Below are 13932 nucleotides of genomic sequence, written 5' to 3'. Positions count from 1 at the left end.
TAGGACCCTATGGTTAAGACTCAAAGGAGTGGTGGACATTCCAAAGAGTGTGAGATGTCACTGTTAAATCATTAAGACAAACAAACAGGACAGGATCCGAATCTTACTGACTCAAGATGAATGTATGAACGAAAAAGGTGAATTAATATAACGCAACTGAACTATAAAAAGTCTTATATAATAATAATAAAAAATAATAAAACTAGTGCAATTTTGTTTTTTTGCGGTGTTTCTCTTATGAGCAACGCTAACAATGTAGGCCTACTGAAACAAAATGTTAGGACAAAATGTAACAACTTTCTTCACATTGTTTCCATAACAGCAGCCTTGAATTAAGCTAATCTATTACACTACATTTATAAATTGTAGGGAGCCTTGGATAAATAATAATGGTCGTCGCAGATACCTATTTCTGTTATTATTTGAATTAAACATCTAAACCAACCACCAGACAACACAATATGATGAAAACATGATGATGGATCTGTGAGTAGATTATTGTGCAAATAGTTTATGGGTGGTGACTTTTATTTTGACAGGATGAATCACGTGTGTCCAGTCTGATCCAAGCAACTGAATCGCGGAATTCTGAATCGCGGAAGTTGTTGTCATATGACTTATTACTGCTACAATGTTACTAATCCCTGGATAAAAGTGGCCTAAAAGGTGAATGAAATGCCATTTGATTACGGTAATATTTACATTTATTTAACTCACAAGGCTTGTTTTTATCGGTGACATCTTAAAACCCAATGTTTTTCCTGAAATATTTGGCGTTAGTTTAGCAATATCGAACGTAGTGTTGATTGGAGTGCAGTTTTTTTTTATAACCCAGCTAGCTTACTAGCTTTTACATCTATTTTTGAAGTGTTTCCTTCAGCCTGTGTGTATTTGAGACACCAACCATTTCTATTACAAATCATTCAGGAAACATTATACATGCGGTATCATCATCTCAGGAGTACGTGGTCTGCCAGCTAAATTGTTAGCTTTAAAGCCACACTGAAGGCTACTGATTTGGAGTCGGATGGGTACTGACATTAATAGACACAATTACACTGTTTCACTCAAATATTTCTCATAAGTCGGACAGGTATATGGATGAACCATGCTTGCATCATTAACCACTAAGGTACATTAAAACGCGTTTCTTGAGTGAAGCCATGGTTTATTCATTAAACTCTTATTTGATACTGCTCTGCAGAATGAACAGGCACTGTCTTTAACTGAAGTGGCGCTATATTGTTGCAAAATTGGCAAGAAGATTTGCCAATTTGGCAAAAGATCAAGTTCAATCCGCTAACCTAAAAGTACTTTTATTTTTGTCTCTTGGCAGAAATGGAGGAGATTAAAGTATCTCCTGACTACAACTGGTTCAGAAGTTCAGTCCCTCTAAAAAGAGTAAGTTTCGTTTTTAGTGCCATTATAATATGTTTAATGTTTTGAACAGGAGAATAAAGGTTAGACACAACATACATGTGACGCTAGGGATGGTTCTCGTGAGTGGTGTCGTGGGGTGGGTGGGGTTCAATATTGCATCAATTGCTTTGCTTTGGAGACACATTATTTTCTGTTGCAGATCATTGTAGATGATGATGACAGCAAGGTCTGGTCGCTGTATGACGCCGGCCCAAAGAGCATCCGCTGCCCCATCATCTTCCTCCCCCCCGTCAGTGGAACTGCTGAGGTTTTCTTTCAACAAGTTCTAGCACTGACAGGCTGGGGATATCGTGTCATCTCGGTGAGAGAGAGTCACTGTTTTTGGTTTACCATGTGAAAAGTAATTGGTTTGACAGTTGTTAGTATTTTTTGTTGTTGGACACTTGTTCTGTTTACAGGCTAGGGGTGTATTCCAAGTAGGTGGTGAGTAAGTGACATAATATGTAAGGTAAGTTAACCTAGAGGAAGTGGTAAACCTCCTAATAGATGAGCCCTTTGGCTTTTAGTTTAGAGATTGAATCCCATGGGTTATTCTATTATTAGATTTACAACATCCTCTTGGTTATCTTACCTAAGTTTACTACTAAACCACCTACTTGGTTTGGTACACTGTGTTTATTGTGTTATAGCTAGGATGCAATTCATGAAAATTGGGCACTTCTGGATAAGTTTTTGATTTTTGGCAGGGTGTTAGGTATAGGCCTAAGGTTTTCAAAAATCCAAGGATACAAGTTGGGGTGGCCCCCCTAGTGGCAGTTATCCATAAAATCCAAAATGGCCCCCACCGAAAAGAGAAAAGGTTATATCTCAGCTTCCTTTAGTCTTAAATTGTTGTATAATGTATTTTCTCTACTTTGTTTGATACAAGGAATCCAATTTTGATATGTTCTTCTTATTTTAAGTCCATTTCCATGTAGTATTATAGTCATATTTAGCTCATAAACTGTCAATATCTCTGAAAAAGTCACATTGAAATACTCAGGTCCCTAGACCCATATTTTTGACCTCCAAGGTATGCTTTTATTTGTTGATTGGACAGTTCACTATCACTATAGTGTCAAAAATCACATGTTGTGACCAAAAGGACCATTGTTGAGGCCTTAAATAAACACAACTTCAGAACTATGCCACAGTGAAAAGTTATATTAGGCTTTTCACCATGTTAAGGATCAATATTACATTTTAGTCAAATAACACAAAAAAACAATTCATACTTAAACATCATGTATTATTTAAAGATTTTTGGTTTCACTCTTCATCATTACAGCCTCCCTCACACTTACACAATGTGGTACAGCAAAGTCCAGCTCAGTGGCACTTACAGTTGCCCATACAGGCAACCACACAGCCACAGTTGAGGAGGAGTGAGCATCCCTTGCTGGCATATTCCAGATCTGTCCAGTATGGCACCCAGACTTTGGTTCTGTCATTCCATTCCCAACCCCACTCACTGGGGTCTGGAATCTCTGGAGTTTTGGAGAGGACTCCGTCAGATCCGTCAACCTGACTCCGCCAGATGGATTGCTTCGCATTTGCTCCGCATATCCATCTGGGAACTTTCCATTGGAGAATGTTTGGGGAAGGGGCGAAAATACTAGTTAGCTGAATGGATAAACCATCTGTCTATCACCACCTATGTTGGTCGGTCCAAATCAACCAATCAGATAAATTAAGTGTTCTTCTAATGCCATCTTTTAACATACAAGTTAGATAAGTAGCTAACGTTAACGTTTTTAAACTTACTATTTGTATGTGACATGAACCTCATCAACGACAATCCCCCACCAAGTTTTCATGGTAGGCTACACGTCTGAAGAAAGCATATTCCTTCTTGTTAAGTAACTAAGATTCAGTGTTACCAAACACTAACTTGATGGTCTCACGAGGCTAGAGAGGGACTGCTTCCAGACAAAAGCTGCAGCGTGCAGGGCACGCTTTCCATGCTGGAATAAGGCATGATGGGTCGGGGGGATTGAATCCAGGGATTTGAAGCCATGAGTGAAAAGAAGCTTCCAGGTTTCATTGACTGACTCGACACCGCAGTTCTTACTGTATAGTCCAGCGTTTGAGAACTTGCATGTGCACTGATTCCAGTGTGAGGCTGGTTGGGTCTTGGGTAATCAGAATGAGGGTGCCAGTGACTTCTGGGTAAGCTGCCCACGCATTTCATGCTTTTTTTTTTGCCAATTCCATACATTGCTGATACAACGTCACATCATGTGAACGTGGAAGAGGGGGAGTGCTTGACATCTTTGAGGTCCCAGCATTTCTGAGATTGTGGTGGATTGGAATATCTTTATATGCCTTCCCTGATCCAAATCCAATCCACAGCTCTGAGCTCTGAGAGCTCCTGGAACAGATTGATGGCCTTCCTCTTCCTGACATTGTGACAATGCTTCTAGGTCAGTAGGTTTGTTGTTCAGGACCAAGTTAGTCTTTGTTGTGAGGAGGTGGAACTTTGAGCCAGCTGTGGTCTTCTGAAGTTCCTCACTGATGTACTGAAACAGCTCATCTTTATTTTGACAGTCCTTGGAGAACTTCTGCCATTGAGCTCCTTTGGCAGAGGTATCTTAGTGACAAACCTACTGACCTAGAAGCATTGTCAGGAAGATGAAGCAGACACACAAATGATGCTACATTTACATCATGCTGCCGAACAGGGTCACACCAAGGCTTACCGGCAGTAGATAGTGATGTGGCTGTGCTGGCCATCAATCTGTTCCAGGAGTTAGGCCTCTCAGAGCTGTGGATTGGATTTAGATCAGGGAAGGCATATAAAGATATTCCAATCCACCACATCTCAGAAATGCTGGGACCTCAAAAATGCCAAGCATTGCCCCTCTTCCACGTATTCACATGAAGTGACGTTGTATCAGCAATGTATAGAATTAGCAAAAAACTGCATGGATTGCGTGGGCAGCTTACCCAGAAGTCACCGACACCCTCATTCTGTTTACCGAGACCCAACCAGCCATACACTGGAATCAGTGCACGTTCTCAAATGCTGGACTGTACTCATGTATAGTAAGAACTGTGGTGTCGAGTCAGTCAATGAAACACGGAAGCTTCTTTTCACTCATGGCCTTGAAGTACCTGGATTCAATCCCTCCGACACATCATGCCTTATTCCAGCATGGAAAGCGTGCCCTGCACGCTGCAGCTTTTGTCTGGAAGCAGTCCCTCTCCAAAACTCCAGAGATTCCAGACCCCAGTGAGTGGGGTTGGGAATGGAATGACAGAACCAAAGTCTGGGTGCCATATTGGACAGATCTGGAAGATGCCAGCAAGGGATGCTCACTCCTCCTCAACTGTGGCTGTGTGGTTGCCTGTATGGTCAACTGTAAGTGCCACCGAGCTGGACTTTGCTGTACCACATTGTGCAAGTGTGAGGGAGGCTGTACTAATAATGATGAAGAGTGAAACCAAAAATCTTTAAATAAATACATGATGTTTAAGCAAGTCGCTCCACTCGGCGGCCATACGCTTTTTGGGCACTCATCAGGCATCCATTTTGGCAGAAATGCACGTGCGCAAGGCTTCACGACACCAATCTTGCTCCAGCAGTGAGATAACAACACATGATTGGCACAATGTCTTCACAACACACCACATTATTGGCTCAATGTATTCACGTCAACATTTTGCCGCGGAAGGGGTGTGATTTGCGTACTGCCATATTGCCGTTACAAACTAAGCTCATGCATTTCTATGGAGGATTTTTTGAGTGCTGCTCATTAGAAAGTCTATGGTTAAAGAAAAGCCTAATATACTGTAACTTTTCACTGTGGCATAGTTCTGAATTTGTGTTTATTTAAGGCCTCAACAATGGTCCTTTTGGTCACAACATGTGATTTTTGACACTATAGTGATAATGACCTGTCCAATCAACAAAGAAAAGCATACCTTGGAGGTAAAATATGGGTCTAGGGACCTGAGTAATATTTCAATGTGACTTTTTCAGAGATATTGACAGTTTATGAGCTAAATATGACTATGATACTAGATTTAAATGGATTTAAAATAAGAACATATCAAAATTGGATTCCTTGTATCAAACCAAGTAGTGAAAATACATTATACAACAATTTAAGACTAAAGGAAGCTGAGATATAACCTTTTCTCTTTTTGGCGGGGGCCATTTTGGATTTTATGGATAAATGCCACTAGGGGGGCAACCCCAACTTGTATCCATGGATTTTTGAAAACCTTAGGCCTATACCTAACACCCTGCCAAAAATCAAAAACTTATCCAGAAGTGCCCAATCTTCATGATTTTTCACATATTCCTTCTCAGCTATTAAGTGACACTGTGGTTTCGCTCACTGAATATAACTGACACAATGTTACTTTGCAGTTAATGTATGTGGCCTTTCACACGGTAACAAGTCTCCACTTGCCCTCATGTAATGAAAACAGAGTTCCTTGCTGGCCGTGTGCAGTGAACGCCACTTATTCACCACTAATTAGATACAGAAGCACTCATTTAGCCCCCAACCTGTGAGGGTTTCTATTAATCTGGTTAGACATGGAACCAGAGAAGGCCATGAATGCTCTGTGCTGTCTGAAATGAGGATGGCTGAGGAGACGTTTTCTGAGAACTTCACGTGAGGTGAAGATAAGTGAGATAGCCAGCAGCCAGCACTGGTGGTGTGTTGCCGGTCGCACAAAGTGGTCTCTGTGTTTGATGTATTGATGACGGAGAGGAAGCATGTGGGGCTGCCAGAGGTAAAGGAAGCTGATGTTTTTATTTACTGTATATTTGTTTTTCTCTCTCTCCTCGTCTCTCTCTCTCTTCTCTCTTTCACTCACTCACACAGCTTCAGTACCCTGTGTACTGGGACCTTCTGGAGTTCTGTGATGGCTTCCGGAAGCTTCTCGACCACTTACAGCTGGACAAGGTTAGCCATGGCCGCACCAGTCCAGTCCTTTGATGTGTTCCATTGCTGAAGATTTCCCATCCATCCTCCTTTAAAGGCTGCTGTAATGTCTGGCTCACCCATTTAGCTTAACCAAGTTTGGAGGGACGTCTGAGATGAATAGTCTTTTCTGGAATTGAATTTAATGTATCAGCTCAAACTACTTCCATATTGAACGGAATCTGTGGTAAACGCATACACTCACAGAAAGACCAGGGAGACAAGTCAGTGGTTCCCAGCTCTTGAGTGGGATCAAGACGTGATTTCCCTGCTGGCTGCACACTGAAATAAGCCTTCTCACCATTGGTTCATCTCCCTGGTTCTTAAATAAGCCTTCTCACCATTGGTTCATCTCCCTGGTTCTTCTGCTCCCAGTGCTGAGTGCTTGCATCATATTCCATCAATATGTTACACGCTGACATGCAAATCTACTTTGATATCTTGTTTACAGTAAATAGACAATGACAATTAGACCATGTGTACATATTACATACAGACGAGAACAGTGGTTCAGGGATAATGGTTTCATGGGGTTTTCTGTCTGTGTCTGGTGTGTCTTCAGGTCCACCTGTTCGGTGCCTCTCTGGGTGGGTTCCTGGCTCAGAAGTTTGCTGAGTGCACGCACAAATCCCCCAGAGTTCACTCACTCATCCTGTGCAATTCCTTCAGCGACACCTCCATATTTAACCAAACATGGACCGCAAACAGGTGAGTGGGTCTCTGGTTGGAGAGGCGTCAGAACTTGGTGGAAACAAACTGTTTAATAGCTTTGGAAACTGACCCTGAAAACGGCAGCAGATGCATGTAATCTTTGATTTCAAATGATTTATTAGTTATGAGATTTTAGATTATAAGATTAATTCGTTCTTAATCTTAGAGCCGCTACAAGGAAAATCTTGAACACTGACTTTGACAGCTGTTTGTGTTCACCGAGTTGTCCCATTCAAAGCTATTGAGAAGTGTTACTTCCCTTTTTTCACTGACCAGTGAGCGTGAACTCCAATCAGATAAGTTCCCTGTGAGAGCCAGTTGCTGTTTCCTTTGATCCATGATCTCTGTCTTGAAAGGTGTGTGTGTGTGTGTAGGAGAGGGAGAGATAGAGAATGCAAAAATAAACCATAATCTCCTTTCCCTTTTAGTTTTTGGCTAATGCCAGCCTTTATGCTAAAGAAGATTGTTCTTGGGAACTTCGCCAAAGGACCTGTAGACCCCAAAATGGCGGATGCTATTGACTTCATGGTTGATCGAGTGAGTGAGAGCACCCGTTTTGAATTTTGGGTTACGCATCGAACGCATTGTATTTTTACCAATAAATGAGAAGTCAGGGAAGTTATTCAGCCATTATTATAGTAATAGTATTCTACACCATATTTTTGTTACTTTTATTATTAAATGTAAAGCCTGTCATTTAGTTATATAAGTTATCTCAACAACAAATCAATTTACACCCTTCCTTTCTGTGCTTCTGAAGCACCATGTTGTGGATGCTGGGATTGTTTTTGGCTCAGTGTAAGCCTTTGTGTTTGAGTCTTATTTTTTATTTTTTTAAGTAAACACTGAACGAACAGTTAGCTCGATTTGACAATAAATTGTCTGGGCCTTAGACTACCTTTTATTTCCATATCCGAGAATGAGTAAGGTACACACTCCAAGTTTTTCTCCTCCAATGGCTAACTACTGTGGTTTGATGATAAGGCTGTATGCCAGGGAAGGCTAGTTACAAAAGTGAACCCGAACCCTGATCAGGCATAGGTCCAACAAACATATCCTTTCCACATTCAGAACCTCCAAGGACATCTTTGAGAGTGTGTGTTTCAGTGAGTGTGTGTGTGTGTGACATCCATGAGGGTGTGTGTGTGTGTCTTTAGTGTGTGTTTGTCTCAGTGAATGTACGCATGTGTGTATTTCAGTATATTGTGTGTGTGTGTGTGTGGGGGCATGATGGTAAGACCCAGGAGAAGAGGTAATGAGTCTCATTCCTGTTTGATTGGATGACAAAGAGCCATCTGTTCTGTCCCCACCTTCTCCAGCTGGAGTCTCTGAACCAGAGTGAGCTAGCCTCGCGGCTAACGCTAAACTGCCAGAACTCTTATGTGGAGCCACACAAGATCAAGGATGTGGCCGTCACCATCATAGACGTAAGATCTGTACTTCTCTCTCACACCCAGACCTCTCAAGTCTCACGCATTGAGCGTGAGACACACGCATTTCAATGACTTCACACGCTCACACATGGCATTTCTCACTCCGAAAAATTATTAACTTGCCCGCACAGAAATTTCTAAGGGCTATAGGCTAGCCTATATTTTACAAACGTGTCACACAACGTTGCTGTCTGTGCGCTCATTCAGTTCAGAGAGCTGCTGTTCAGTTACTAACCTATCGGCCAATCAAGAAATAGTTTTGTTTTGATGTGGGTCCGCAACGTGGAGACTGCTGGTCCGCGGAGTCGTGGAGTGAAATTAGGCCCGGTGCTTCGTCTGATAATTTGCTGCGCAGTTGATCAAGATACCGCGGACCGACAAAAAAAGAAAACAAACGTTTCTGCTATCGATGTCATTAAACATGGAGCCATACAAAAAAGTGTTACTATGCCATACAATGTTACTATGTTCTGAACGTCTGCATTTATACACACACATATATATACACACATACACTCAGTGCATTATCTCTCTGTTAAAGAAATCTAGAAATATGATAGGAATGAGTGGTTGATTTTAAATGACGTGATGGTATTTGATGTTTGATTTTGGATGTGTATATCAGCAAGTCAGGGATATGATTGTTTCAATGTGTTGATCCATGGGGCAACTTTTGAGCAATGTTACTGGGTTACCACAAAACCAGTTCAGTGAGCTCCGATTGGATGTGCTTCAAAAAGTATGTCCAGTCTCAATGAGAATGTGCTGGAACAAGAATACTAGGAACATTTCCCAGCAACATTGCCCCAACAATTGCCTTGTTGTGTATCACCAGCTTTAGAGTGTAGAGTTGTGTGTTATAGGGAAGTGAGCTTGTGATGTTTATGTATGTATGTGTGTGTGTGTGTTTTAGGTGTTTGATCAGAGTGCCCTTTCAAACGAAGCCAAGGAGGAGATGTATAAACTGTACCCCAACGCCAGACGAGCCCACCTGAAGACGGGAGGCAACTTCCCTTACCTATGCCGGAGTGCAGAGGTCAACCTTTACATACAGGTGTGTGTGCAAGTGTGTGTTTTGCATGCTGAAGACCTCTCAACCAACCCTACTTCACAGCCACTCAACTACTTTACAACTGTAAAAATGGATCTGCCTGTGGGGAATGTTTTTAATTTTTCCATAGACGATACAGAGACAGACAAACGTACACTTAAGGGGACTTTTGGGTCTGATTCTGGTTTAGTGTGAAAGTGTACAGGTGACATGGGTGTTGTGATTTGCACCTTTTCCATATTAAGTTCTGTATTCGTCAGAATAGGTTCACTTTATTTATACACACACCAACGTTTCTTTAAACGAAACAAGGCATGAAAGTATTAGGCTGGTAGGAAGGTCACGCTGGTAGCTGAAAGTCATGCTGATTTGTTTTTTAACCACATTGATGTGTGAGGAACTGAAACCTCACCCCTCCCCTCTGGTAGTTGAGTGGTTTGTGATGCCTGGTGCTCTTGTCGTTGGTCCCTCTGTTCTAGATCCACCTTCGCCAGTTCCACGGCACGCGCTACGCCGCCATTAACCCGGCCATGGTAAGTGCCGAGGAGTTGGAGGTCCAGAAAGCCAGCCTGAACCAGGGCAACAACAGCGAAGAGGAGGTCTAGGCCCACACCACACCAGCTTCCCCTCCCCCACGTCCACCCCCAGGTCCTAAAGGAGGTTGTGCGGTGGCACAGCAAGGCGTCGCGAGACTGCACTCAAACATACATATGTACAAAAATAAACCTGTGAACTAGCATTCAGAAAACATTGGTTACACACATCCTAAACCGGGGGAACATTTCAAACACACCTTTACATGGTCCTGTGTTTTCTATGATGTACTCAATCAAACAAATGTTTAAAAGGAGACAATTTTTACTTTACAGGAGGAAATACAATATTTTAATAATGACTATTTCTGTAAATAATTATGAATCGGGTACATTATATAAAATGACCTTAATAGGATGCCATACTTTTTGAACCTGTTGCCTTACGTAATACTGAATCCGCTGTAATAGCTATTTTTTTTTCGCACTTTGTATAACTGGAATTTCATTTTTTCCAGACTTATGTTTGTTTTCTTTTATTTTTCTCTCACTGCCAGCTTTTATATTCTGTATGGAGCCATGCACTGAAAAGTTATCCACCCAATGATGTGACCAGGAATATTATTGAAAAAGTAGTGTACATTATTGTTTCCTTTGTTATCAAGTAAAAATGCTTAAATAATCCATCTTGGTCCAATGGTGGTTTTTAGTTGACAGTAAAAGACAGGGGTGTCATTTGCATTTAGTGTTGACATTTTATTGAGATCTCAACAAAGCATACCTCAGTTCATGCATAGTAGGTAATCAACAGAGTTTGGATCAGCTGTTGATCATTTCTGCAGCATCTGACATTGTTTTACAGCATTCTCAACATTGTTAAGTAGTGCAGTCAATAAATAATGCTTACAAGCAACTCCAAATGATACACAAGGTTCTGATCATACAGATGTTAAACATGCTGATCGATGCCAAGATTTTTTTAAGTTGAATAAAAAATGCTGTAGTTCAAACATATCAATGGAAATTCCCCATCCATTGAGCATATTCAAGAGCTGGACATCATTACCATACCGTATAAGTATACTCGTTTGATCCCGTGAGGGAAATTTAGTCTCTGCATTTATCCCAATCCGTGAATTAGTGAAACACACTTAGCACACAGTGAAGTGAAGCACACATTAATCCCGGCGCAGTGAGCTGCCTGCAACAACAGCGGCGCTCGGGGAGCAGTGAGGGGTTAGGTGCCTTGCTCAAGGGCACTTCAGCTGTGCCTACTGTAACTGCGTAGAAAACTGCCTCATCCATAAACAGAGGTACAATTGCAAAACTTCTTTTCCTGACAGTTTCCAAATGTTTACCAATATTTATTGCTTTACACTCATAACATTATATATATATATATACACACTTGTGTAAAATCTACTGATTTATTTTACAAAATGTTTATGTAAAAAAAAATAAGAAAGTCAAACATCATTCCTTATGAGTATGTAATAAACACCAACGTGCATAGTTGGACTATAGTTGAGTGAAGGTAAGTGTCACAACACACAACTCATGGTTGCCTTGGAGTTGTGGGCTGAACAAATCCAGCCTAAAAATATTCAGAGTAAATAATAATAAAAATCACCTGATTTTGGTCCATAGAGAATATTTAATCTCTCGTCAAGGAAGGGGAAGTCTCATCATGACGATGAAAATCATCAGTTTAATGTCAGTGCTTATTGTTATGCTCTGTAACGATTGTGCTATATATTAAGAAGTTGTTTTTTTTTTACTTTTGCATCCAGTATTCACAGCAGTGCTTCACATTGCGTTGCATTTTTTTGGTGTGTCTGGGTCTGCATTCGCCTTTTGTCGTACATTTTCTGTTGGGACAATAGTGGAAACAATAGTGATAATCAAATCAGCACCTGTCATTAACAGTATAATGAGAAGTATTACTTTTATATCTAGAAAATATCCTCTACATACTGTACACTTTATGGTTTGTACATACCGGTACTTTTATTGCCAAATTGAATAGCAAAACCATACGTAGACATTTTACAACTTAATCCCAATATCAACTGCCTGTTTGATGATCTGACGATGTTGTGGAGTATTTAAAGTCTGATGATAATTATAAAACACTCAGCAAACATAGACCTTAAACGTAGACCTTTGCGTTTTGCGCCTAACAATGCCCCTGAGCTGTTCCAAAGTCTCTAGGGGCTTATTGCTTAAACATTGGCTGTGTGCTGACCATCTTGGCGGGTTGCTTATGACTACACTGTGGGGTAGACAGGACTTTGTGGGGTTTTATGACCATACAGTACAATATTCAATGGCCATGGTGTGGAATTCCAAATGACAAGGTTGTGGTGAATGTATTCAGTGACTGGGGTACATATTCTCCTCCTGGGGTACTGAAAACCACTTCCTCTCTTCCTGTCCCTGTGTGACCCCTGCGGGTGACCCACCTGCAAGGTCGAGGCGGTCAATGGCCACCAGCCCCTCGTAGAGGCCCTTGATGGGGTTCTCTCCGGCCACCAGCACCCCGTGCAGCCAGATCAGCAGCATGCGGTGACCGTGCTCCTTGTAGCTCTTAGTGCCTGCAGCGCACACACAACACAACACAACACAGCACAACACAACACAGCTTTAAGGAGACTTCTTTCACACACACACACACAACAAAGAATTTTAAGGAGACTACACACACACAGAGTTTTAAAGAGACTACACACACACACACAAAACAGAGTTTTAAGGAGACTACACACACAACACACAGCATGGAGTTTAAAGGAGATCACACACAACACAGAGTTTAAAAATCCTTCTAATAATTCTCACTACTGGCACCCACAACAGAGTTTAAACATGTTCCTTATATCTACAGTCTCACCACTGGTACACACAACACAGAGTTCAATGTGCTTTACCTTACCTGCCCACCTGGTGTGCTACTCTGGAAACTAATCTGTGTACAGCTGTACCTGAGAAACTCACCTGTTCACTCTCTACTGCTCACACCTAGAGAAACTCACTTGCCCACAGAAAATCACCCGTCCACTGCTCCTTTGAAAAACTCAGTTGTATACTGCTTTGCCCAAGAACCAAGCAGTTCCACACATCTGACTTGACTTGCTCACATTTCTCCCCGTCAAACCTCCCTGTCCACTGTTGCTTCATGGCTAAGGTGTCCACTGCTATCCAAAAGAAAATCATATGTTCCCTGTTTCATTTAAGAACCTTGTCTGTCCTATTCTGTCTTACCTGTACACTCCTGTCTTACCTGTACAATACTGTCTTACCTGTCCACTGCAATCTCACCTGCCCACTGCAATCTTACCTGTCCACTGCAATCTTACCTGTCCACTGCAATCTTTTTTTTTTTTTTTAAGTATATATTTTTGGGCTTTTTATGCCTTTAATGACAGGACAGTGGAGAGTGACAGGAAGCGAATGGGAGAGAGAGTCGGGGAGGGATCCGGAAAGGACCACGGGGCGGGAATTGAACCCGGGTCGCCGGCGTACTGTGCAGGTGCCCCAGCCAATCGTGCCACAGCTGGGGCCTGTCCACTGCAATCTCACCTGTCCACAGCAATCTCACCTGTCCACAGCAATCTCACCTGTGTGCTGCAGTGTCACCTGTCCCAGCCTCACCTGTCCACTGCTGCTCGATGGCCATGACGTGTGCGTCAGTAAAGCCCCACACCTCGGCCAGCACCTTCCACTCCCCCGGGCTCAGGTACTTGGTGGCCAGCCTCCACATGACCGAGCGGATGTGCTGGGTCTCTGGCTGGTGGTCCTGTCTGAAGCTCAGCGGACGGCCTGCCAGCGGGTCCGAATCCACACTCAGG

At 42.1% G+C, this 13932-nt stretch overlaps 2 protein-coding genes across 3 annotated transcripts in view; one reads left to right on the top strand and one right to left on the bottom strand.

Annotated features, from left to right (window-relative positions):
* Positions 1–551: 551 nt before the first annotated feature.
* Positions 552–10768, top strand: spg21 (SPG21 abhydrolase domain containing, maspardin). 2 transcript variants are annotated; one of them, XM_048230869.1, is made up of 9 exons: positions 552–666; positions 1337–1401; positions 1580–1741; positions 6258–6338; positions 6919–7064; positions 7496–7604; positions 8387–8494; positions 9414–9554; positions 10031–10768. In XM_048230869.1, the coding sequence occupies exons 2-9, from the start codon at positions 1339–1341 to the stop codon at positions 10154–10156; spliced, it is 936 nt and encodes a 311-aa protein (XP_048086826.1). In that variant the 5' UTR covers positions 552–666; positions 1337–1338; the 3' UTR covers positions 10157–10768. The 2 variants fall into 2 exon arrangements, with proteins under 2 accessions (XP_048086826.1, XP_048086825.1); XM_048230868.1 differs by having other exon boundaries at positions 552–691.
* Positions 10610–13932, bottom strand: part of ankdd1a (ankyrin repeat and death domain containing 1A) — a 14107-nt gene continuing 10784 nt past the window's right edge. Inside the window, exons 13-15 of the mRNA XM_048230867.1 lie at positions 13736–13932; positions 12547–12678; positions 10610–11952 (exon numbers count right to left, since the gene is read on the bottom strand). The exon at positions 13736–13932 is cut by the window's right edge and continues 5 nt beyond it. Of these exons, the coding sequence (XP_048086824.1) occupies positions 11891–11952; positions 12547–12678; positions 13736–13932 (391 nt within the window). The 3' untranslated portion in view covers positions 10610–11890. The remainder of the gene's footprint in view (positions 11953–12546; positions 12679–13735) is intronic.

Source organism: Alosa alosa, chromosome 21 (genome assembly GCF_017589495.1).
Source record: "Alosa alosa isolate M-15738 ecotype Scorff River chromosome 21, AALO_Geno_1.1, whole genome shotgun sequence".
NCBI classification, from domain to species: Eukaryota; Metazoa; Chordata; class Actinopteri; order Clupeiformes; family Clupeidae; genus Alosa; species Alosa alosa.
This window is presented reverse-complemented; position numbering and strand designations above follow the sequence as displayed.

Bases quoted from the DNA above. Each gene is read 5' to 3' on its own strand.
- spg21 (XM_048230868.1), top strand. The intron at 1,742-6,257 runs GTGAGAGAGAGT...TCACTCACACAG, and splicing joins GGGGATATCGTGTCATCTCG to CTTCAGTACCCTGTGTACTG. The intron at 8,495-9,413 runs GTAAGATCTGTA...TGTGTGTTTTAG, and splicing joins TGGCCGTCACCATCATAGAC to GTGTTTGATCAGAGTGCCCT.